Source organism: Podarcis bocagei (assembly GCF_964188305.1).
Source record: "Podarcis bocagei genome assembly, chromosome: 14".
NCBI classification, from domain to species: Eukaryota; Metazoa; Chordata; class Lepidosauria; order Squamata; family Lacertidae; genus Podarcis; species Podarcis bocagei.
The window spans coordinates 28,278,962-28,305,433 of record NC_138139.1 but is presented as its reverse complement, the minus strand read 5'-3'; the positions used below and the strand labels follow the sequence as shown (position 1 = coordinate 28,305,433).

Here is a 26,472-nt window from a genome sequence, read left to right as displayed (position 1 = left end):
CTGATCATTTCGCTATGGGTATATAAAGGTCCATGCCCAGGCTTCAAGGACCGCCTCTTTCCATATGAACCTACCCGGACCCTGAGATCATCTGAGGCCCTCCTTCGTGTCCCCCTCCTCAAGAGGTTCAGAGGGTAGCAGACCTTCTCTGGAGTGGCTCCCTGTCTGTGCAATGCTCTCCCCAGGGAAGTTCACCTGGCGCCTTCATTATGCAACTTTAGGTGCCAAGCAAAAACCTTCCTTTTTAACCAGGCCTGTGGTTAATCCGATTTACATCCTATGCCCTTTTAAAATGTGGGTTTTTGGGGCAGGGGTATTGGGTTGCTGTTCTTATTTTCATTAGGTATTTTTGTGGTATTTTGTGGTTTTATATCTTGATTTTATTCTGTGAACCGTCCTGAGACCCTATATACAGTATAGGGCTGTATATAAATTTAATCATCATAATCATCATAATAATCATAATAGTCTGAGCATCCACTGCAACAATTCATAGAATCATAGCACTGTAGAGTTGGAGGGGACCCTGAGAATCATCTAGTCCATGCAGGACTATGCAGCTGTCCCATACAGGGATCAAGCCTGCAACCTTGGTGTTATCAGTACCATACTCTAACCAACTGTGCTATCCATTTTCCATAAGCAGAACACAGAATCCAACATCTGGAGAATCTCCAGTACCATTTTAAAGCAAAAAACCATCCTCATTCCCCTGTGACTGCAGAGAAATGTGTGGTCGTACTTCTGTACTAACTCCTTCAAGAGGTTGATGGAGCATGTGTAGTGAATGCCATCCTTATGACCTCTCCTCCAAGGAATCCATTGTTGCCAGTGGCCATCACTATTTGCTACAACAGAAACAGGGAATCATATTCAACCCAAGGCCAACATTCCATTCTGGGCAGCCTTCCGAGTGCCATGTCCCAATGGTGGGTGGGGCAAAAGGCAAAAGTGGGTGGAGCAACACATGTTCCAGGGGCCAGATAGAGAGTTCTGAGGGGCCACATTCAACCCCCAGGCCTGGGGTTTCCTACCCCTTTCCTACACAAATGAGGCCCATAGGTACTTTAATTTGCTAGTATAAGGCCTATAGTCTCTTGGTTTCAGTGGGTGACCTTGAGTTTTTGCATTTTCAGACGCTTGGGACAGCCAAATGGGGTTAGACAGCAATGTCATATCTTCTAGATACCTCAGCATAGACACAATGTTGTCCTTAAAGATGTTCCATCCTGGAGGTCAGTCAAGAAGCTGTTAGACTTGAAGATTGCATTTTACTTGCTGCAAATCAGCTTGGATCCCATCATAAATAAATTATGTAATCATTCTCATCATAGTCTTTGGGCAAAAAAGGAATGAACTCAGGAAGCAGCATCATAGAGACAAGCCATGAGTCTGATCCTTAATCTTCCAGGATCAAAGTTTTGAGTCTGCCTTTCTTTGTTCCCGAGGGAGATGTCTAGACAAGGAGATGATAGATTACTTCCGTTTTGAAATACCTCTCATTCCAACGGGATCATTTAAGATGCCATTAATTTCTTGGAAGCAAATGGAAATATAAAGACACACAACACTCTAGCACTCGTTCCATGCATGCACACATATGTCAATGTATTCTTTTTTTTTTCCAGATCGGTGCCTACTATGGAAGTGAAATCAATTCTGTAGATATTAATGGCGATGGCGTCACGGACGTTTTGTTGGTTGGAGCCCCAATGTATTTCAGCGAAGGAAGAGAGAGGGGGAAGGTGTATGTCTACACCCTAAAAGAGGTAATTTACTTGGTCTTGTCGCCTACAAGCACAAAACAATTTAAAATTTTGTTTACATTTCCCACCTCTTATAGGGGGAGGGCCATAGAGGCTCAGCAGCAGAGCTCTTGCTTGGACTGCAGAAGGTTCCAGGTTCTATCCCTGGTATCCGCAGGTATGGCTTGGAGAGAGCCCTGCTGGAGAGCTGCTGCCAGTCCGCGTGGACAGTACTGAGCTAGATGGACCAATGATCTGACTCAATATAAGGCAGTTTCCTGTGTTGGTTCTAAAATTAATTGCCAAAACGAATGAAAAAGGTCCAAGGTTTGATCTCTGGTATTGTGAGAATGTCAAACTGGACATGACTTTAGTTTCACTTATACAATTAATGTACAATGTAATTTATACATTTGCATAATTAAATTTGGGTTGCCATAGGTCCAATTTCAATGGCGGAAGTGTCTGGGGGGAATTTCCAAAAAGCAGATTATTTCTCAAAAATAGCTCAACCAATTTGGCCTTTTTCTAAAACAAGCTCAACAACTTAGGGAAATTTCTCTCAAGAAAGCTCAACGATTTGTTTGTGTGTGGCTTTTCACTTCTTGAAATGTGGCAACCCTAATTAACTTTAATGATGTCAATAGCAAATCAGGGAAGCTTGAGCGGGAGGAGAGGATAAATCAAACACTTTCTCTCCCTGCTGCAGACCTGACAAAAATTGCCTCACTAAAGGTCCTGTTTACATGTCAAGGGAAACTTCCCCTGGCACCAGTGAAGGCTTCCCTTCAAAGGCAAATTGTGTTTTCCGAGATAGCAGGGGCAGAAAAGCTTGAGTGCCCTCTCTCCACCCTCTCACTCCAAGTCCTGAGGGTGCTTAAGCTTCCCTACATCAAAAACATTTACCGTATTTTTCGCTCCATAAGGCACACCTGATCATAAGGCGCACCTAGTTTTTAGAGGGGGAAATCAAGAAAAAAAATTATTCCCCCCCCAGCCCCAAAGAGCAGCGTACAGGCTGCACACAGCCTATCCGCTTCTCCCAGAGCTTCTGGGGGCTGCCGGGAGAAGCCCGGGTCCCCACCCCACCCCAAAGAGCAAAGCCAGCGGGATCCCGCTCGCTGTCCTGGCTTCTTCTTTAGCCGCGCACAGATTCTCTGGCCGGGAGAGGCTGCTCGCAGCTATGGCAGAAGCCAAGACAGCCAGTGGGATGGATCCCGCTCGCTGTCCTGGCTTCTTCTTTATGGCAATTCTCCCACCTCCCGCAAAAGCCCACAGGAGCCGCGCACCCTTTAAGGAGCACACGGTTCCTGCGGGCTTTTCTACGAGGAGGGAGAAGGGACTGACTGGCCGCATCAGTCCCTTCTCCCTCCTGGGGAAAAGCCCGCAAGAGCCATGCGGAGCTTGTGTGCGGCTCTTGGGGTGCTTTTCCTGCTTGCCTCCCCCCTGCATTCGCTCCATAAGACGCACACACATTTCCCCTTACTTTTTAGGAGGGAAAAGGTGCATCTTATGGAGCAAAAAATACGGTATATATAATAGGAACAAAAGAAGAGCCTTCTGGATTGGACCAATGCCTTGTTTTGTCCAGCATCCTTTTCTCACAGTGGCCAACCAGATGCGAGCAGGACCTGAGAGCAACAGAAATTCTTACCACTTGTGATTCCCTGCATCTGGCATTCAGGGACTCACTGCCTCCAACACGGGAGGGAAAGCATAGCCGTTGTGGCTACTTCATCCATACAACTAACAGTTTCCCTCTGAATGTAAAGCTTACATTGGTAGAATGAGTATTTGGTTTCCTTTCCTCTTTCCATCCCTTATCAAACAACGCCAATTGTTGTTTTGCTCTCTTTTTCTGCTGGCCATCTTTACATATTGCATAACGGTGAATCATTTTTCTGCCCAGGCTGAACTGTCGGATTTCTCTCTCTCCACAGAGTTGCTTATTTGGGGGCATTTGGCAGGAAAAACACAATGTCTGTGGGTGTGGGTGATATATAAGCTCTTTTCTTCAAAGGATCGATTTGTTTCCAATGGGACTCTGGAAGATTTGCCAGGCTACCAGAACTCCAGGTTTGGCTCCTGCATAGCTGCCGTCTCCGATTTGAATCAGGACTCCTACAATGATGTCGTTGTGGGAGCCCCGCTTGAAGATGAGCATCAGGGAGCAATATATATCTTCCATGGCTACAAGGAAAACCTCGTACGGCAATATAAGCAGGTAGAGTTCTCATGTAGGGTGAAGGGCAAGAAGACATTTCTTTAAAATGACCAAAGAATACATGTTTCTGAGGAAAAATTCTGAGGTTTTTTTTTCTTCCTCTGACCTCAGAAAAAGAAGGCCACTGTACAGAATGTTCTCTGAATATTATCCACCATTTTTTTTTTGTGGCAGTCACCATTCCTCTGTGGCAGCCAGGCTCATGCAGTCGGGGGGAGGGGCAGCTGGGTACATTTGCCCAGGGCCTCAGAGGCCTAAGATGCTTGGGGTGCCCCACCAGGGACTGGTTGCCTTTTTGTTTGTGTTTATAACTTTATTCTAACAAGACTACTGCCCCGGGTCTCAAGCTCTGCATGGGCCTAGTGGCAGCCTCTTAGTTTTGGGACTCCCTCTCCACATAGGTATATCCAGTGGCGAAGAAAGGCTTTCCGGCACCCGGAGTGGGGTGTTGAGGGGTGGGTCGAACCACCCACAGGGGCGAGGCAAACAACCCAGCGGCACATGCGCAGCGTCGATACAGATGGCACATGCGCGGTGCCAATATGGATGGCACTCGAGCGGCACCCATACCAATGGCGGGTGCATGTTCTCGGCCGCCCTACAGTGAGTGTAGGCCTCGGCCGCCTGCCATTTTGTCACACACCCCCTCAGGGTGGCACCCGGGGTGGACCGGCGCCCCCCCTTCCTACGCCCCTGGGCGTATCTGGCATCTTCACTATACATCTTTTGGCGAACGCTGAAGAGGTACCTCTTTTTACCCTGGTGTTTACCTGGGATGGGTGTTTTCAGGGTCCCCACTATTCTGGTAACTCAGCTATACAGCTGCAAATAGAACATTTTAAGTGTGTTTTAAGTGCATTATGCAAATGTGACACTAGATGGCGATGGTGAGCTTATGGCAAATTCAATATATTTTTCAAAACGCTTTAAGAAAAAGCATTTTCACAGCTTTTTAAAAAAATGTGTGTCTAGAGTCCACCTTAATCTGTTTTAACTGTTTTTAATTATGAAATTTAAATTGTGAATTGTGACCTGCTGGTGAATTGTGACCTGCAAGGCAGGAAGGCAGCAAAGGTCGGGGCATCATCAGTGTGAGTGTCGGACTGATCCCTCCTGCATTCCTGTCCACACAGCCCTGACCTCGCCTCCTGCATCCCAGCTAAGCAGCAGTGGCACAACCTCAGCAAGCTGGCAACTCCTACCAACACTCCTAAGTACCTGCTGGATTCTTTTGGGTACCCACCCTTGCGAGAGAGAAAATGTGAAAACATGCCATCACTTTTGTACAGCGTCTGCTTGCACCACGATACTGAACAGGATTCTCCTCTTGTCATTTTTCAGAGAATTACGGCAGCTGAAATTTCTCCAGGCTTAATGTATTTTGGATGCAGCATCCATGGCAACTTGGACCTGAATGAAGACAGGCTTGTGGACCTCGCTGTTGGCTCACTGGGAAATGCTGTACTATTATGGTTTGTTATGGAGGATTTATGGCTGGTGGGGCTACTTTTCAGAGCAAGGCTTGTTTGTAGAATCTGACTGCTGGAAGATTTGGGGCAGATAAAAAGCAAGCCCTTTTTCACACAGTGCATTGTTAACTATGGCACTTGCTTCCACTGGAGGCAGTGATGGTCACCAACCCTGCCTCATGCTTAGAAAGGGCCAAGGGGGTCTTTCTTCAGAGGGAGCCATTCTGGACAAGGTGGCTAGGAAAGTGCCTGTACCACTGCTGTTTTACCACAGCAGACAGAAGTTCTATTCAAGCTTAGGTAAAAATTTAAATTACTTTACTTGATCTACTCAAATTTAGGTTACTTTAAACTCTGACCCACACATCTGAATTGGTAATCGAATTTCTGGGTTGGCTCAGGTTATCATCAAACTTTTCCTCTTCTCCACAAGGTCCCGCAGTGTGGTGCGGATCAATGCCAGTCTCAGGTTTGAGCCATTCAAGATCAACATCTTCAACAAGGACTGCACTCGGAACGGGAAGGACGCGACTTGCCTGTCTGCATTTCTTTGCTTCACTGCCATTTTCCTCTCGGCTCATTTTCAGACGGCAAGCGTGAGTAAGTGGAGATCCCAGATTTCTGTCTAGATTTGCTCTCCTCACAAGGCGACTGTGTCCTACCTTCTCCAAAACTACTCTTCAGAGAGAATTGGGGGTGTATCTAAGGCAGCACTAAGTTATACCAACATAGAAGTCTGCTTCTTCCGCTGGCGAAATGTTTTGTGCCATTGGAGCCATCTAGCTCAAGAGAATGCATAAGCAAGTTTCTGGTAACTTGGGACTCAGCTACATTAGTCAAAATACAGCATTATAAATGCATTATAACACTGTGACACCAGATGGCGATGCAGAGCTGAAATCACAACTCAGTGATGTTTTCAATTGTGATGTGAGCTTTACAACAGTTTTTTGTAGAGCGGTTTTTTATAGCTGTGTAGATCCAGCCTTGGTTGTGCAGTGCATTTCTGCTAGCACAACTGTTGTGTTGGCTCCTTCTGTTGCGCCACATTAAAACTGCAAGAATATGCGGCTGTCCCTTGCAGGGATTGAACCTGCAACCCTGGAATTATCATCAGCACCACACTTTAACCAACTAAGCTATCTGCTCTCACTATAGTTCTGTAATTCACTGTGCATGTTCAAATCATTTTGAACCAATCATTTCAGCGCTGAATTACAACATCACCATTGACGAGCGACGGTACATCCCACGAGCCCATCTAGATGAGAATGGAGACAGGCTCACCCACAAGACGGTTACATTGTTTGCAGGGCAAGAATGGTGCGATAAGCTGAATTTTCATGTCTTGGTACGTGCTCAGAACTCTAAAAGTTGAGTTTCCTTGCCAGGAAGTGCAGTTTAGTCTTGAGCTGTGCGTTCAAAATACCACAGACCAATTGTTCGTTAGTGGACCAAGAAATGTTGTCTTATATGCCCAACTTTGTGTAACATCTCTTTGAAAAATATAAAATAATAATAATCATGCGCCAACTACAGAAATGTTTATGAGCCACTGTGCTCACACATACCTGTTTAGGTGAGTTTACCTGTGAGTTCACCTTGAGACAACATCTACTTGCCACGGGCAACCAGACTGCATGTATTTTTACAACTCTGGTGAATAGTTAAGGAGAAACTTTTCCCGTTCAACTTATGCTTGTTGCAAAAGTGAAAACTGAGGGTAATGGTGATTGCTTTCTCCTATCCTAGGACACAGCCGATTATGTGAAGCCAGTGACTTTCTCTGTCGATTATGCCTTGGGTAGCCCTGACAATGGACCGGTGATGGATGGTGGCTGGCCTACCTCGCTAAAAGTTGCTGTGCGTAACTGTCGTTACATTGGAGGGAAGGTGGAGAGGCAGCCTTGGAAACATTGCAGTGTATTTTGTCCATTGATCTGTTTAGGAACTTGCCCCTATAGGCCGTGTCCAAGAAATATTCAGGACAAGAATTTAGCCTTCCAGGGCTAGGAGCCCAAGAGTAAGAGGATTGGGGGGGGGGCGGGTCAGTGAAGTATAGGGGGCAGAGGAATGTGGAAGAGCAGACCAGGAACCCAAGTGTGTTGTTTTTATTATTTTACTTATTTTTTTACACTTAAATTCTGCATTTCCTCCAAGGTGCTCAAAGTGGGTGTGCATGGCTCTCTTCCTCCCCCATTTCATCCACACAAGAACCCTGTGAGGTGGGTTAGGATGAGAGGCAGTTACTGGTCCACCCAGTGAGTTTCTTGGTCGTGTGGGAATTTGAACCCTGGTCTTCCATGTCCTAGTCTGACACTCTAACCACTTCACCACACTGGATCCCATGTGTATTCACAGCAAAAATGTGGTTTGAAATTTGTATAAATCAAACAGTAATAACTTGCAAGGCTGCCTAAACATATGAAAGGAGAGCAAGCCTGTTGTTTATGGAAATCACCTGGTCCTCATTTTTCAATGCAGACGCTGAGACGTATGAGCTAACTAAATTGCCTCTCTGGACTTCGCATATTGGTTGGGACAACCAGAAAGCCAGCAGATGTATTATGTGTGTGGTCAACCTTTCTGCACAGTGTCATGCCTGGCACAACATCAAATCCTACATATTGTTTCTATGTTTTTTTAAAAAGTATTGCATTGTAACTCGGGTTACCCAGAACTATCCAGGGTACCTAGTTTATAGACATCTTCTTTATCCTTCCATATAAAAACCAGAGAATCCTCAGAGGCTTGCAGGGTGCCGGTGACCCAGGAGAGGGCCTGCTCTGTGGTGGCCCCCAAGTTGTGGAATGCCCTCCCCACAAAGGTGCATCATTATACAGCTTATGGAGGATGCTGAAGATGCACCTCTTTACCCTGGCTTTTGACACTTGAGGATGCACATTTTTAGGACCCACCTTATTTTTTATGATTGTCAGTTGTTTTAAACTGTTTAAATGTTGTTACCTATCCTGGGAGCTTAGGGCGAAGGTTGGGAAATAAATACTTTTCCTTCTTGTTTCATAGGTACCTTTCTGGAACGGATGCAACGAGGACGAACATTGCATCCCTAATTTGGTCCTTGACGCTAAAACTGATATCCCAACTGCCATGTGAGTAGCTCATCTGGAGTGAGAGGGATTTGGGAAATCAGACTGCAGGGTTACCACTCTTAGAACAGGAGCGGGGAACCTTTGATGCTTCAAATGTTGCTAAACTACAACAGCCATCAGCCCCAGCCAGCAAGGCCCAGGCCAGGGAGGATGAGAATTGTAGTTCAGCAACAGCTGAAGGGCCGAAGATTTCTGACAATTATCTTATAGGTTATTGTGATGTCATCCTGAATTTGGCCATTTCTTTTCCTCTTGTTTGCAGTACCTTTGGGGACAAAACACAGCAGGGGAGGGGGGTTGGGGCTGGGAACCAGATTGGGAACACAGATCGGAAGCACAGCATAGGATTTGGGGGACTCTGGCTACTTTTCTTTCAGAGTACAAGTGGCAACAGCATTATAATTTTATTATTTGTTTGATTTCTGTTCCTCCAGTTGAAATCCATGGGTGGTGTCCAGTATAATTAACCGCCATCCCAAAATACTTCACACAAAAACCCCATTTCTTTAACACTACAGCCTAGAATGGGATGCTTAATTCCCAAAGACCTGGCTAAACAAATACAGTTGTACCTTGGATCCCAAAGGCCTTGGTACTCATCTGTTTTGGCTCCCAAACACCGCAACCCCAGAGTGTTCCGGTTTGTGAACATTTGTCGGAAGCTGGACGTCTGACAGGACTTCCGCAGCTTCTGATTCTCTGTAGGAGCTTCCTGCAGCCAATCAGAAGCTGTGCCTTGGTTTCCAAACGTTTTGGAAGTCGAACGGACTTCCGGAATGGATTCCATTTGACTTCCGAGGTACCACTGTAACCATCTTTAAGTGGTGCTGAAGGATAGCAATGAGAGGCACAACTGTATTTCCCCAGGGAGGGAGTTCCAGCCTCTGGGTGCCACCACTGTGAAGACCGTCTTGTGGAATCCCACCAACTTCCCAGTGCTGGCACTGCAAGAAAGCTTTTTTTAAAAAAATAATAATGTGTGATTCACATGTGTAATTTGGCCTTGTCTCTATATTGAGCTTGTGAAAATAAATTGGGAACACTCTTTCTAGTTTAAGAGACCCCACAGGACACTGTCTGATAAGAATGCCATGTAGAATATGAATGCCTTCCTTCCAGGTCCATTGTCTTACGTGCTTCACTGTTCAGCCTCTTGCTTTAGCGCTGGGCCCTTGCCTGTTTCTTGTTGTTGCTGCAGTGTGACCAAGGCACTTTGGGCATTGACAGGCTGCCCCCTGGGAGACTGTGGGGAGTCTCCTTCATGCACAGTTGCAGGGAGGGTGGACGCTTCTTCCTGGGCTGCTGCTTTAATGTTTGCTCTTTTCATAGGGAGTATTGCAGACGCGTCCTGAGAAAGTCGCATTCGGATTGCTCCGCCTACACGCTGTCTTTTGACACCTCCATTTTTGTCATAGAAAGTGCCAGGAGGAGGGTGGCAGTGGAAGCTACGCTGGAGAACAGAGGAGAAAATGCATATAACACCGTTCTAAACATTTCGTTCTCGAGGAACCTGAAGTTTGCCAGCTTGATCCAGAAGGTAAGGAGTCTCTGAATGGAAGGGAGGAGAAATCACAAAGAGAAATACACAAGTAGCTGACAGTTTCAGGGAGGAGGTCATGTACGCCAAAGTTCAGGCTTGCAAAAGAGGTTAAAAATAATATTAAAATGTTCCTTTGGCTATGTTCAAAGCAAGAGGAAGAACAAGCAAGTGGTAGCTTCTCTGCTCTCTATTGGCTCCTCGTCCAGGTCTGTCCCTGGCCTGTTGTTGTTCAACACCTTTATAAACAAATTGCATGAAGGAATTGAGGGGCTGCTCATCCAATTTGCAGAAGACGCCAAACTGGAAGGGGTAGCTAATGCAGAGGTTGGATGGCCATCCATCAGAGATTCTTTAGCTGTAATTCCTGCATTGCAGGGGGTTGCAACCCTTCCAACTTTATGTTTCTGTGATTCTGTTATTCCCCTACAAGGAAAGGTTGCAGTGTTTGGGACTTTTTAATTTAGAAATAGGCCTTCTTCAAGCAGTACATATTTAAACTATGGAACTCATGTCCACAGGAAGTTGGTGCTGGCCACCAACTTGGATGCCTTTAAAAGAGGATTAGAGAAACTCATGGAGACTACAAGCTATTGATGGCTTCTAGCCAGGATGGCTCTGCTCTGCCTCCACAGCTGGAGGCAGTAATGCTTTTGAATACCAGTTGCTGGAAACCACAGGAGGGGAGAGGGCTCTTATGCCCAGGTCCTGCTTGCTGGTGTCCCATAATCAGTATCTGGTTGGCCACTGTGAGAATGGGATGCTGGACTAGTTCGGCCATTGGCCTGATCCAGTAGGCTCTTCTTAAAGGTCCAGCGCTGAGGGCCCTCTGGCGGTCCCCTCACTGCGAGAAGCCAAGTTACAGGGAACCAGGCAGAGGGCCTTCTCGGTAGTGGCGCCCTCCCTGTGGAACGCCCTCCCACCAGATGTCAAAGAGAAAAATAACTACCAAACTTTTAGAAGACATCTAAAGGCAGCCCTGTTTAGGGAAGCTTTTAATGTTTAATAGGTTATTGTATTTTAGTGTTTTGTTGGAAGCCGCCCAGAGTGGCTGAGAAAACCAGCCAGATGGGCAGGGTATTAATTATTATTATTATTATTATTATTATTATTATTATTATTATTATTATCATCATCATCATCATCATTATTATTATTATCATTATTATTATTATTAGCTTTCACATCACAGGAAGTAAGGACCAAGTGGGACATGATGTTGACTGCAACTGTACATTTTCAATGCCCCCGCCACCCGCATGCTAACTTTTCGTAAAAGAAAAATTGCAAACTGATGCAGAAGTAGGGGAAATTGAATTTAGCCTCGGGGGGGGGGGTGAAAAGCAACCTTGCCAAAGTCATCCGTCCTCATTCCAGACACATGTTTTTACCGCTTACCCACTTCTGGCATTGCAGGGCAGGAGAAAGGTGGAGGAGTTTCAGGGGAAAGATGGTGGGTGGCAAAAATTTGGAGCATCCCTGCTGCTTCTGCTGTGCAAGTCTTCTTCTTCCAGAGTCGCTCCATCTAGAAGAAGCGGCCATCAGGTTTTCATTAAATGCATTTCCTTGTAAAACACAGTCCCACCATCAGAATCTAAAGCATCTGTAATGCATCAGCCAGCCTGTCCTCAGCTCTCCATGTGGCACTGTTCTCCTAGCAGAATCCTTTGACCTGTCTTATTCGTGAAGGACCATGGCTTCCTTGGCCAGTTATCCCCAGTTCAGGAAGCCAAGGTGGTCTTGGGCAGCTATTGAGGCTGCGCACAGCCCCCCAGATTGGGCCAACCTGACCCATCCTGTCTCCAACCCCAAATCAATTCAGGGACAGGACTAATGCTTTGCTAGGGTTTTTAAAACCCTGGCTGAGCATACAGTCAGGTGAGGGAACAGGGAAGAAGGCGGTGATGTGCCTCCTTTGCATCCCAAACAAGAGCAAGAAGGTCCGGTCCTGCTGTGATCAGGGCTCTCTTTGGAAGGAGATTCCCACGATAAAAATCATATTTGAGTCTTGTATTGGGGAGAGAAATAGCTCTACGGCAACAAGATGATTGACCTTCACTAGTGTTGCCTTGCTGCTAGGCAGCAGAGCCCAGTGAAGACCCCCAAGCTGAGGGTGTGGGGCAGAGCAACTGCAACGCACGCAGCACATGATGGAGACACTTCTTGGTATCCCACTTGCTGGAAATCACAGGGTGGCCTGTTGTGCCCAAATCCTGCTTGCTGATTTCCCACAGGCATGTGTAAGAACAGGATGCTAGACTAGATGGGCCATTGGCATGGTCCAGCAACTCCTTCTTACATTCTTATGGCAGTTCCCAGGAAACTGTTCCTGCTGAGGTCCTCTGAGGTCAGGGGATGGGGCTAAACAGCTAGTGTTCACTTAGCTCGTGATGGAGGAACAGCCTTCTCTGAGTAGCAGCTGCTGGGAGCGAATGAGGAGATGCCCAACAGGCCTGTGCATCTGGCAGTTGTCCGATATTAGTGAGCCCTTGATCTGAGCCGGCATAGGCAGTGATGCATTTCTCCTTATCCTTTTGAGCAACGAAGTGATGTCTTTCATCAGGAAAACTGCTTCAATAGAGACACTGAGGTCCCTTGAGGATGGATGGATGGATGGATGGATGGATGGATGGATGGATGGATGGATTAAAACCCAAACTCTTTAATTTTTATGAAAGAGTTAATCAGAGTGCTTCCAGGTCCGTGTCATCCTCTTCAATCCTTTAAGTTTTTTTCTCTCTCTGCCCTCCACAATTGTTTCCCCCCCCTTAAGAAGGGGGGGGGCAGACAGGCTTTTGCGGACAGGCTGTAAAAGTACCGTATTTTTCGCTCTATAAGACGCACCAGACCACAAGACACACCTAGTTTTTGGATGAGGAAAACAAGAAAAAAAATATTCTGAATCTCAGAAGCCAGAACAGCAAGAGGGATCGCTGCGCAGTAAAAGCAGCGATCCCTCTTGCTGTTCTGGCTTCTGGGATAGCTGCACAGCCTGCATTCACTCCGTAAGATGCACACACATTTCCCCTTACTTTTTAGGAGGGAAATTTTTTTTGCTCTTATAGAGCAAAAAATACAGTATTTCCTGTGCCTTCTGAGTTCTCAGAGCCAATGAGATCTTTGCTTGCAGGTGCTTTCATCCCACAAATAAAAAGCACAGCAGACCTCTGACCACCTTGTCCGCTTCTCATAGAATCATAGAATCATAGAATCATAGAGTTGGAAGAGACCACAAGGGCCATCGAGTCCAACCCCCTGCCAAGCAGGAAACACCATCAGAGCACTCCTGACATATGGTTGTCAAGCCTCTGCTTAAAGACCTCCAAAGTAGGAGACTCCACCACACTCCTTGGCAGCAAATTCCATTGTCAAACAGCTCTTACTGTCAGGAAGTTCTTCCTAATGTTTAGGTGGAATCTTCTTTCTTGTAGTTTGGATCCATTGCTCCGTGTCCGCTTCTCTGGAGCAGCAGAAAACATGTTTGAGAGTAGTGTGGCTCCCCCCCAACTCCAGCTGTTTGTGTTATTTAAATGCACACCTCAGATGGTGTGTGTGTGTGTGTGTGTGTGTGTGTGTGTGTGTGTCTTTATCCTCATACCCAACCAGCAGAGATGACTTTCTCTACTCTGCATGGTAGAAATAATATTTATACATGCACACATGCGCGCACACCCCTCCACCCTTTCAGGTTTTCTTGTTTCCACACGATGCTGCGCATGGAAAAGCTGGTAATCTAGTTGCCCAGAAGCAATTGCTACTTGCCCCAGGAGGGTGTTTTAACTTCAATATACTGCAATGATTAACGACTTTGTCCATTTTCCTGGTGGTTTTCAAAAGCATCTCCCTCCTCCTTTTGCTTTTGTGCTTGCCTTGATGGCCAAGTTTCAGTCAGAGGTGATTTTTTTTGCACTGAGTTATTGCTTCTCTGGAAACAAGGGGCTTAGAATGGAGAATGAGCTATAGTTTTTGTGCACTGGGCTATGGATGATGCCACGGCAATTGCTGATCTCGGGAGGGAAGATGGAAGGAGGCTTGGGGGGGCTTGCCAAGCATCTGCTCAGCACTTGGGGGACATCATATAGGACTCCGCTGACAGCCAGCCCTCGAAGCCAGCCAGCGTCTGGGAATGCTTTATTGAAAAAATGTTTCTGATTTATATTTTTCATATGGCTGTGTCCACGTCAGCTCCTTTGTCATCCTGATTGTTGCTTGCCTGAACTATGGATAAAGCAGCTTTTTCTATCACTGCCTTGGCCCTCTAGGGTTTGTCATTTTTACAGTGGTGCTGTAACCATACACATTGCCTCCGCTGAGAGCAGCAAAAGCGACGAGGAGCCATGACAGTGGCTCATCTCATTTCAAGTAGAGAGGAGCGAATCTGTCCATTTTGGTTTCTCGCAGTTTCTCATATTTTTCCAGTACATTGGTACCTCGGGTTACAGACACTTCAGGTTACAGATGCTTCAGGTTACAGACTCCGCTAACCTGGAAGTTGTACCTCAGGTTAAGAACTTTACCTCAGGATGAGAACAGAAATCGCGCAGCGGCGGCGTGGCGGCAGTGGGAAGCCCCATTACCTAAAGTGGTACCTCAGGTTAAGAACAGTTTCAGGTTAAGAACGGACCTCCAGAATGAATTAAGTTCTTAACCATACAGCCCTGTATAGGAAAACGTTTTAAGGTTTAATGTTTTACTATGTTTTTCTATATCCTGGAAGTCACCCAGAGTGGCTGGTGCAACCCAGTCAGATGGCCGGGGTGCAAATAAATTATCATCATTATCATCATCAGTGCTTTTTTTCTGGGGGGACGCATTCCCCTAAACAGTTTGTGAATCTAAGTTTGGCCTCACTGGGGCAGTATTTCAATATGAGTCAGAAAATGAGAGTACCCCTAAACTTTTTTTTTAGAAAAATGCACTAATCATCATCATAATCCATCAGGACATTACATTCAGAGGAGCTTCGTCTATTAGGCCAAATTAGCCACTGCCCCACCAATATGCCTTCCTATTTACAACCAGCCACAGGGCGGCCCCATCTGTCATTGGCTCTGGCGCCACCTACTGTTGACCTCCCTGCCTTCTGCCCCACCATTCCCAATAAGCCAGCCACAGCGGGTTATATTTCTTTTCATAGGAATGCCTCCCAATTGTGATGACTTCCTAGCTGGTCCTCTGAAACGTCCTCTTCCCAATGTTGTGTGGAGTTTGGAACTAACAGGGTTAAAACTCACTGGTGTCCTGTATCTGGATCTGGGAGGAGCTGGGAGGAGCTCCATGCAGAGAAGTGCGTCACAGGATGTTGTTCTGACGCTCTTCAGATCTGTCTCTGCAACGGACAGAGAAGCAGCTCAACTTAGAGGCTGCTGTGAGAGTGCTTTTGGAAAGCACGGAGAATGGCTGAAGTTTCTGATGGTGTCTGATGGAACTTTATTGCTCTGTAAATAAAGCTACTAGAGATAAGGACGGACTGTCTCTGGACTGATTTATCCCTTTTCCTCACACGGAAGCAGGACCGCTGCTACTCTGCAATTTCTTTGGCCAGGTCAGGGTGAAAGCAGAGCCTACGCCAAGGGAGCGCTGCCTGGACCCAAAGATTTATTTCTCCAAAGGTTATGGATGGTCCGCGTTTCCTGATAAGTGTGAGAAGGGAGGAAGACTACCAGCTGTGAGCTGCTGTGATCTCCTGCCAGGAAGGGCAGTGAGGAATGCTGGTGATCGGAGCCAAGAGCCCAGAGAGACGGCTGCTTCGGAGGACCAGTTTGCTTGCTGGCAACTTGTGAGTACGTTGAAGCCCTGGGGGGAGGAGATGGCTGCTCAGGCACAGCAAGGCCATGAGAGCTACCCCAGCGAAAGGCTGCATGGGGCCAATTGGGAGGCCTGGAGTAAGAGCATGCACTGCTGGCTGGCAGAAAGGAAGCTTTGGGACTGCACCCAGGCCGATCCAGTCTTTGCCCAGTCCAGTGAGAGGTCTGCAAAAGCTTCTGAAGCAGACGTGGCTGCTCTGGAGAGAGAGCAAAGGGTGCTAGCCATTTTAAGGGCCAGCGTTGATACTTGGCTGTTGCCAAAGCTCCAAGGGAGGAAGCCCTGGGTCGCGTGGCAGGCACTGAAGATGGCATGTCAAGCCTCAGTGGGAGCCACACCAGAGGGGGCTGGAGCTGTTTTGGGAAGCTGTGTCCATGCTTCGACACCTCTGTGTGATGGACTGTGTGCTGGAGAGGGGCTGAGAGCTGGGAAGAGGAAGGCAGTGGCAGGCTGTTCCTTAGGCAGCAGAGCACCCAAGAGTGGGGGTGCAGGCCAGACAAGCCGTTCCAAGAGCTCTGCGAAAGCCAAAGTCTCCAAGAGTTGTTTGTGCTTTGAGGCGTCGTCCAACAGCGCTGGGAAGCATCCGCTAGAAGCCCAGGCTGCCAAGGACACCAGCTGGCGTGGAATGTCAACAAAGCAGGTTCCCAGAGCCGGTTCTCAGCAGAGGCGTGAGAAAGCAGCAGGCCAGGAGGAAGACAAGGCGTCTTATCATCTCACAGCTGCGTTGGTCTGTCTGGGAAGCAGCGAAAGCCCTAGTCGGGGGGAGCCTGTGGCCATGGCAACCAGGAAGGACACTGACAGTGGGGGTGCAACCAACGCCATGGCATCTTTGGAAAACAGCCAAAGCAACAGTTTTTCTTTTGTTGTTGACAGTGGAGCTTCGCATTGCCTCGTTAACTCCAGAGAGCTCCTGAGGAACTGCAAGACAGTTAAAACTGGACGCTATGTTACGTTAGCTGATGGGTCGAAAAAACCTCTGACTGAATCTGGGTCTTTGCTTTGCTCTTTTCTAGGTTGTGAAGTGCCAGCTTATTTTGTCCCAGAACTTGCCCATTCTCTTTTGAGTGTGTCAGCATTATTGGCTATTGGAATTGATGTCCTGTTCTCTAATAATTTGTGCTCTTTTTACAGGGATGGGAAGAAGATCTACAGCGTTGGGAGGAAAGACAGGCTCTTTCTGGTGGAGCTGCCCATTGAAAATGGGGCTGGTGGGAAAATGGGGCTGGTGGAAAATGTGGCTAGTGGAGAGTCCATTGATGATGCCCAAGTGCAATGTGCAAATGTCCCACCACACAATGATTGTATTCATCTGTGGCACAGGAAATTTGGGCACGCAGCGTGGTCGTATGTGCGAAAAGCCGCAGAGAACACAATTGGGTGTAGGTTCAAGGCATGTGACAAATTCCTAGATTGTCAAGCTTGTAAGCAATCAAAGGTCACAACATGCACATACCCCAGGTCAGAGAGAAGGACCAGCAAACCCTTTGAACTGGTCCATGCAGATTTGTCAGGGCCCATGCCAACACCTTCTTTAGCTGGGTCTAAATGGATTCTGGTTCTAATTGATGATTTTTCGAAACACACCTGGCTGTTTACGCTTAGATGCAAATCAGAAGCAGCTGCACTGATCAGAGATTGGATCACAGCGGTAGAGCTGCGTTTCTCTACCAGGGTGATTTCCTTTCAATCTGATCGCGGGGGGGAATTCACAGGTTCTGCGCTGCAATCGTTTTTCAAGCAGAAAGGTATCAGTCATCGTTTGACTGCCCCCTACTCCCCGCAACAGAACGGGGTGGCGGAGAGGAAGTTTCGCACTTTACAGGAATCAGCGAATGCTATGTTGGCAGACTCGGGTTTGCCACAGCGCTTTTGGGCTGAAAGTTATAAGACCGCATGTTTTGTGCAGAACAGGGTGTTCAATTCAAGTGTAGGAGACACACCGTACTTTCTGCTTCATGGGAAGAAACCGAAGGTGGATTTTTTCCACATTTTCGGTTCGCAGGCTTATGTTTTGGTTCCAAAGGCCATGCGCAGAAAGGGTGAGCCAAGGTCTAGGAAGATGATCTTTGTAGGCTATGAGCCGGGTTCAAAGGCGTGGCGTTTTGCATACCCTACTGGCAACCAGTCTAAGCTGCTTATTAGCGGCAGTGCTGAGTTTTGCGAGCAGAGTGGGTGGAAACGTCTTCACGGGAACCCAGATGTTCTGTTAGACTCAGGTGATGAGGAGGAGGAGGACGAGGCTGAACCTGTTGCTGAGGCGCACGGTCAACAGCCACAGAGTCCAGAGCAGGGATCTCCAAGGCAGAGGCCCCAAACCTCTCCAAAAGGGAGTCCCAAGACCCCTCCACAGGTCTCTGTCAAGTCTGAGCCGAGGAGTGAGCCATCCTCACCAGCAGAACCAGCTGTACGCCCGAAACGGCGCAGCAGGTCAGAGGGGGAGGTTTCTGACACAGGAGATGGTAGAGCTGATCCAGGTGAATCAGGCGCAGGTCCAGAATTCACGCTGAGGAGGTCAGCTAGGTCAACCAAAGGTAAGCCTCCTGAAAGGTATGAAGCCACTAGTGTTTGGGTTGGTGTGGCTAGGTGTGAGCCTGAATCCTTTGAGGATGTTCAGAAGTTGCCTCAGGAAGAAGCTAGCAAATGGCGTGAGGCGATGCAGAAGGAGATGAACTCAATGGAGTCTCTTGGTGTGTTCTCACTCACGCAGCTACCGGCTAACCAGCGAGCTGTTAGTTGCAGGTGGGTTTACCGGCTTAAACCCACAGAAACGGGAGAACCACAGTACAAAGCAAGATTAGTGGCACGTGGATTCACACAGAAAAAGGGTGTCCACTTCACAGAGGTCTATTCGCCGACCTCAAGAGCGGAGACTTTGAGAATGCTTTTAGCGATAGCAGCACAGAGAGGTTGGAAGGTGAACCATTTTGATGTAGATGTTGCCTACCTGAATTCAGATCTCCAGGAGGAGTTGTACATGCTTCCTCCTCCAGGGTTTGAAGTCAGTGAGCAAGGAGTCGTGTGGCGATTGCACAAATCCATCTATGGATTACGCCAATCTGCCAGGAATTGGAATATGTGCCTACATGAAGCCTTAGAAGAGCTAGGTTTTAAGAGGTCTGTTGCAGACAGTTGCTTGTACCTGAAGGGGTCAGGAGAGACACAGGAAGTGATTCTTGTCTTTGTTGATGATATCTTAATGATGTCACAGACTAGTGAGCAGGTGAAGAAGTTTGCTAGGGAGCTTGGAAAGCGGTTCAAGCTGAAGGAGCTTGGGGATGTCAAATCCTACTTAGGTGTTCAAATAGCGAAGACTGAGGATGGTAGTTTTTTGCTTCGCCAGAAAGGTAAGATTGAACAGTTGCTTGAGAAGTTCAGGATGAGTGATTGTGCAGGAGTGAGAAGTCCTATGGAGACTAGTTTTGTGAAGGACAGCCAGCAAGCAGAACGCGCTGTGTTCGAAAATACTGAAGTGTTTCAGTCAGCCCTAGGGAGTTTGTTGTACTTGTCTCAGTGGAGCAGACCAGACATTGCGTTTGCTGTCAATCTGCTCAGTAGAGAAGCTTCAAGTCCTAGTGTGCAAGCCTGGAATGGCATCAAGAGAGTTCTGAGATATTTGCAGGAAACCAAAGACTTTTGTCTTAGGCTGCCAGCTCAAGGAGAAGTAAAGCTGACTTGCTTTGTAGATTCGGATTGGGCTAACTCTGAGGACCGCAAATCAGTGTCAGGCCTAGTGGTGAAGTTTGGGGACTCAGTAGTTGGGTGGAGGTCCCGGAAGCAAAGTCTCATAGCGCTTTCATCTACTGAAGCTGAGTTCAGTGCGCTATCAGATGCTTGCAGAGAGCTGGAGTTCTATGTGTGTTTGGTCAAGGAAATCTGTGGAGAGAATTGTCTACCTGTTGTGGTGCATGAAGACAATCAACCTTGCCTCAAATTGGCTGAGACGGGGCAATTCAAGGCGAGGACCAAACATTTGGACATACGTTTCCGGAATGTATGTCAGAGCGTTCATGAGGGGCTAGTTGCTCTGAAATACTGTCCCTCAACAAAGAACCTCGCTGATGGTTTCACAAAACCATTAACCTTCCAGAAGCACGAGGAGTTCTGTGAGGGTCTGTGTATGGGGAAAGCATTGTTGACTGTTGTATCCAGATGCAGGACAAGAGGGGGTGTGGAGTTTGGAACTAACAGGGTTAAAACTCACTGGTGTCCTGTATCTGGATCTGGGAGGAGCTGGGAGGAGCTCCATGCAGAGAAGTGCGTCACAGGATGTTGTTCTGACGCTCTTCAGATCTGTCTCTGCAACGGACAGAGAAGCAGCTCAACTTAGAGGCTGCTGTGAGAGTGCTTTTGGAAAGCACGGAGAATGGCTGAAGTTTCTGATGGTGTCTGATGGAACTTTATTGCTCTGTAAATAAAGCTACTAGAGATAAGGACGGACTGTCTCTGGACTGATTTATCCCTTTTCCTCACACGGAAGCAGGACCGCTGCTACTCTGCAATTTCTTTGGCCAGGTCAGGGTGAAAGCAGAGCCTACGCCAAGGGAGCGCTGCCTGGACCCAAAGATTTATTTCTCCAAATGTTGCCATCTAGACTCACAGTAAATGGTGAAGTGTTGACAGTGTGTGTAAGCACTTTGCCGCGAGCTTTGGACAAGCCATGCTCTCTCTCCCTCTTTATTAGTAAATATGCTGAGCTTGCTCTAGCCGCCAAGCATCAAGTGTCTTCCTTGTGTTGATTTAAAAGGCTCTGCCAGTGGAAAATTGCAGGAAAGATTAACCACAAAATAGGAAAAGTGCAAAAAGCTTCTCTCTTTTTACTGATGAATTACTCCAAACTTAACCAAAGAACAACATGAACAGACGAAACCAGAACAAACACAGGGGCAGCAAATAAAGGAAATGTTTTGTCGACTTGTAAAAACAGATCCGAGGCTCCCAGCTATTCCTTACAGTGGTACCTCGGGTTACAGACGCTTCAGGTTACAGACTCCGCTAACCCAGAAATAGTACCTCGGGTTAAGAACTTTACTTCAGGATGAGAACAGAAATCGTGCGGCTGTGGCGTGGTGGCAGCGGGAGGCCCCATTAACTAAAGTGGTCCCTCAGGTTAAGAAAAGTTTCAAGTTAAGAACGGACCTCCAGAACGAATTAAGTACTTAACACATGGCTTCCCTGGGAACTGTAATTAAGCCCTCACAGAGCTACAGTTCTCAGCACCCTTAACAAATTTACAATTCCCGGGATTCTTTAGGGGGTGCTGTGCTTTATTTTGATAAGAATTTTTATTAGCTTTCAATTACAACAATCCAACAATAGCCTCATTATAACAATGTCAAATTACAATACAGTTAATAATACCAATCATTGAGATGCTAAATGATACAATTTAGGTGCCCCCCCCATATGCTGGAATTGATGGTTTAGTGATTTACTTTGTTTCTGTGTTCCAAAATCTTATAAATTCCAATTACGCTCCAGTCCAAATATATCCTTTATGTCGCAACTGCCGTTTTAATGACTTCTATTCGTATTGACACTTTGATTTCTACACCTACAGATGAAGCATTTAAACTCTCTCCTTCTTCTGTATGACAATTATTCTGAGCATAGTGTTTCTTCTTGTCCTTGTAATATATTTTGTCTATCTTTTGTCAGTTGTTGCTGTTCTCCAGCCTGCCTTGGGTGGAGCTAGTGTCCCATTGTTGTTTCAGAAGATAGGGGGTGCTGTGTGCTTTCAATGGACAGTGCCAGTGTGATCAAAGTCACTTGCAATCACTGGACTCCTCTTTTGGGACATGCCAGTGTGACCAATAGTAAAGGTCATTCCCTACAAAGCACTGTTTCTCATGCCAACCTGCCTGCATGTTTTCTGACAAGACAGCATCCAGCGGGTTTCCAGAACTGTCCTTCCAAGGCATAAGAGAGGGGCAAATATCATGTCCTAAAGAACCAATGTAGTTTCATTAAACGCAAGGTAGAGTGGTATCCCAGGCAATGAGACTGCATTTCAAAATGCTTTGGGGGACCTCTTTGCAATCTAGTTCCCATGCAAAGCTAGCGTCAATTCTTTCCCTTCCATTTCAGGATGACCTGGACATTAATATTGAGTGCGTGTCTGAAGAGAAGCATCCGAACCGGAGGGTTTGCAATGTCAGCTATCCATTCTTCCGAGCCAAAGCAAAGGTAAGAGGCTCTGGGGCACCTGCACACAAAACAAGCACCAGCTAAAATAGGGAAAAGGAGGCAGCCAAGGCAAACTTGAGCTCACAGCCCGCTTTTGGGGACATCCTCAAGGTGAGGCAAAAACCATGGAGCTTTCTCTAAACAGGAGCTGTTGACCAGCCTCTCAACCACCTCTTCTTCTTTCTTAGAGAGCTGCTGTAAGGTCCAAGCTAGTCTAAGGTAAGTTTGCCTTCCAATGAGTAGGGCAGCAGCAATTCCCAACACTGGGAAAGTAACCTCCTGAATTAAACGAAAAGCTTCAGTGGTGCATGTAGAAGCTTCCAGGTTCAATTTCCAGCAGCAACTCCAGGTAGGGCTAGGAGAGACTCCCTGCCAGAAATCTTGGACAGCTGTTTCCAGAGTGTAGACAATGTTGAACAAGATGGACCAATGGGTCTGACTCAGAACAAGGCAGCTTCTTGTGTTCCACCTGCATTGAACATCAAAAGAGCTCTCCAGCTCCACTCTACAAAACTGGAGGATGGGAGCTGGTGAAATACTTGTCCACTACTGTATCCATACCTGTTTCTGAGACCATGAGACTCACTGGCATCACTGATGATGCCCTTGTTAGGTTCTATATCTCTGTTCCTCCACAGGTAGCCTGTACACACATCAGGCTCCCAGAGCTTCCACAGCTCGTCCCACAAGTCTCTTCATCATGGTCCTCTGACAATGCACCCTTTTCTCTGCTGGTAACCCTAAGCCAGAAATCTGATAGCTCTGTTTCCGTGGAATCATTGTATATTAATCTGCAGATATACCACATTCTGTATTGCAGGGTCCCTTTATGATAGTCACAGCTATCCCTCTTCTTCTAAGATTATACAATAATCTCATAATTATACAATAATAATAATAATAAGGGATGCATTGCAATGATCAGTGCAGATCTCCATGAATTGCCTTTCAGCTAGAACTATGTTCTTTTCACATGAATTGGAGTGTTCATTTCAGAGTGACTTCAAATTGTGTTTTCTTTGAAGTTCCACTGCATATAACAGAACTTGCGCCCCATTCTCTTGAAACCCAAACACCCTGTGTTTTCAGTGTTCCGAAACAGCTCTGATGTGTTAGAGTTTGGTCCTGATAACGTCAAAATTGCAGGTTCAATCCCCGTATGGGAGAGCTGCATATTCCTACATTGCAGGGGGTTAGACTAGATGATACTCAGGGTCCCTTCTAACTCTATGAGTCTATGATTATTTTTTCATTATTTATGAAATTTCTATACCACCCTTCATCTGAGGATCACAAGGCAGTTTCCAATATAAAATGCTTATATTTGGAGCATAAAGGTAAAGGGACCCCTGACCATTAGGTCCAGTCGTGGCCGACTCTGGGGTTGCGGCACTCATCTTGCTTTACTGCTCGAGGGAGCCTACATTTGTCTGCAGACAGTTTTTCCGGGTCATGTGGCCAGCATGACTAAGCCGCTTATGGTGAATCGGAGCAGCGCACAGAAATGCCATTTACCTTCCCGCCGGAGCGGTACCTATTTATCTACTTGCACTTTGATGTGCTTTCGAATTGCTAGGTTGGTAGGAGTAGGGACCGAGCAACGGGAGCTCACCCCACCGCCGACCTTCTGATCGGCAAGCCCTAGGCTCTGTGGTTTAACCCACAACGCCACCCGCGTCCCATTTGGAGCATAGAGGGGCTAAAAAGCTCCTCTTCTATGCTGTTGAGGTGCCTCTGGGATGCAGGGACCCTGCTGCAGAAATAGCAGCGGGTCTTCGACCCCCCACAACCCTGGAGCAGTATGCCACTGACCATATTATAAAATGGTACAGCCATTTGGGGTGCGCAACCTTCAAGGGTGGGAGGTTAGCCTTCTCCAGAATTTAATGGAGCAATGTTGCTCTAAGAGATTCATCCTCTCATCTTCCACCTAATCCCAGTTGCTTTCCCAGCTCAGTTTGAGACGTTAAGGACTCCACACACGCACACACAAATAATTGGAATATTTGCTTTTTCAAGGCTGCAGAGCTCCGCCGGGAAGCCAAGTTAGGAAGCAACCAGTGAGCAAAGAAATTTCAGCTGCTTATAGATGGCCCAGAATCCTCAGAGGCCTTTGTTTGGGTAGTCAAAACCAGAAGGCTGATTCCAAAAACGTTTGTTCTAATCCTCTGGAGCACTTTGACAGTGGCTTTTGGGTAATTTAGCCCCCAAATTCCTTTGCTGCTGTATGAGTCACCTTTTTTTCCTGTTTTGCAACCACTGGGTTTGGGGATTATATTAGACTCAGATTTCTCCTGTTTTCAGCAGGGGCACTTTCAGCCCCATGTTAGATTCTTGGAGCTGTTGTGGGTTCAGACCATCTTCTTACGTATTCAAGGAAGGATGTTGGGGGAGACACAAGTGTTCAAAGATTCCACGCTTTATAGTTCTTGGTAGGCATGACTGATGGATTCCTTCTTACCTTTTATGGCTTGTTTATGCCAAGGAATAGTTCGTTTCAGTTAAAGCTTATGGCCAAAAGCCCAAATCCAGATGTGACTGCAGTATGGAATGAGAATAGAATCATAGAATTGTAGAGTTGTTGGAAGGGACCCAAAGGGTCCTCCAGTCCAACCCCTGGCAATTCAGGAATCACAGCTAAAGAATCTCTGACAGATTGGCTTCCGGTTTGTCTGCGAAGCGAAATGGCAGCGCAGTGCAAGTCATATGTTTAAAAGACGATCGCTACTGGGATTTCTGCAATATAGAAGAGTCCACCACCTTCCCCCACAAAAAGAGGAGTAGGGAGTCAGAGTTAAAACTATGATTGAATAATTGTTGTGATATCCATAAACGAAATTATAAATAAAAACTTTTTTTAAAAGAAAGAAGAGTCCACCACCTTTTAAAGTAGTCCAGCCCACTGTTGAATAGTTGTTACTGTCAGAAAGTTCTTCCTAATGTTCAGTCAGAATCTCCTTTCTTGTCATTTGAATCCATTGGTTTGGGGCCTCCCCTCTGGAGCAGCAGAAGACAAACTTGCTCCACCTTCCACAGGGCAACCCTTTAGGAACTGGAAGACAGCTGTCATATCACCTCTCAACTCTAAGTAGATTGTATTAAGAACATAAGAGGAGCTCTCCTGGATCAGGCCATTACCCATCTAGTCCAGCATCCTGTTCTCATACTGGCCCACCAGATGCCCCAATGGGAAGCCCACAAGCAGGACTTGAGCACAAGAGACCTCTCCCCTCCTGTTGTTTCCAGATACTGGTATTAAGATGCATTTCTGCCTCCAATGGTGTCAACTTGAATAAAATATTGGGGGGGGGGTGACAGGTAAGCCCCACGCTGCATAATCAATCATATGATGTGACACATGCACACCATTGGAATGGCAATGCCCATTGACTGGGGGGACTGGTTCCCTCAAATATTTTAATGGGAGAGGAGCTGAGGAGTTGGCTCCTATGCCTGCCTCCAACTGTGGAGGCAAAGCATAGCCATCATGGTTAGTATCCACTGATGGCCTTCTCCTCCATGATTTTGTCTAATCTTCTTTTAAAGCTATTCAGGTTAGTGGCCAGCACTGCTTCTTGTGGGAGGGAGTTCCATAGTTTAACTACGCACTGAGTATTTTTTCCTCATCATTCTCTAGTAGGCCGAGTCTTTGTTCCATTCCATAACGTAAAGCAAACTTATAAGAAACCGAGGCTGATGGAGCTGCAGTCAAAAATGTCTGGTGGGCACCAGGATTACTTAAAATCTGTAAATCTCATAGTGCCAACACTAGCCTGTTCCCCTCTTTTGGCAGCTTCCCCACTCATCACGCTCTTAGCTATGCAAGCTCAAGTCCATATGCAAAGCACACGGATGGTTTAAGAGAGGCCTCTCGGTCACCTGCCTTGCACACAGAAGGTCAGCCCCTGGCATCTTCAAGTAAGCAAAGGGTTTCTCTCTGCTGAATACCTTGGAGAGTTGCTGCCAGTCAGATAAGACAATCCTACCCAAGATGGACCAGTGACCTGGCCCAGGAGGAGACATCTTCATCATTTCATTTTCATAACAACTTCCACCAGATTCCTCAGCAGAGACACTGAGAGGATGTTCAGGGCTAGGAACCATGTTGGGCCGCTGAACTCTCCCATCCTAACTCTCCTGACTCCTTAAATAGAAGAAGTTTCACTGTGCTGTCATAGATGATCTACCTGGAAAATAAATTATCCCTCATATCCACTATAGGCTGGAAGGAAAGCCTTGGAAGATCTACAAGCAGACAGAGAAGAAGTCGAAGGCAATGAGAGGCTTCCCAGATTCTAAAGAAAATGTTAAGATTGAAACCGCTGCTTGGCAAGGGATTGACAGTGATGGATTTGATCTAATCACTGCGCTAAGATTTAGCCCTTGCAATAAAGCA

At 46.8% G+C, this 26,472-nt stretch overlaps 1 protein-coding gene across 1 annotated transcript in view; it reads left to right on the top strand.

Annotated features, from left to right (window-relative positions):
* The window catches only part of ITGA11 (integrin subunit alpha 11), a 96,347-nt gene that overhangs the window by 54,758 nt on the left and 15,117 nt on the right, over positions 1-26,472 (top strand). Inside the window, exons 13-21 of the mRNA XM_081171042.1 lie at positions 1,629-1,769; positions 3,766-3,969; positions 5,311-5,441; positions 5,872-6,038; positions 6,647-6,789; positions 7,191-7,301; positions 8,466-8,551; positions 9,881-10,088; positions 21,978-22,076. Coding sequence (XP_081027168.1) covers positions 1,629-1,769; positions 3,766-3,969; positions 5,311-5,441; positions 5,872-6,038; positions 6,647-6,789; positions 7,191-7,301; positions 8,466-8,551; positions 9,881-10,088; positions 21,978-22,076 — 1,290 coding nt within the window. The remainder of the gene's footprint in view (positions 1-1,628; positions 1,770-3,765; positions 3,970-5,310; positions 5,442-5,871; positions 6,039-6,646; positions 6,790-7,190; positions 7,302-8,465; positions 8,552-9,880; positions 10,089-21,977; positions 22,077-26,472) is intronic.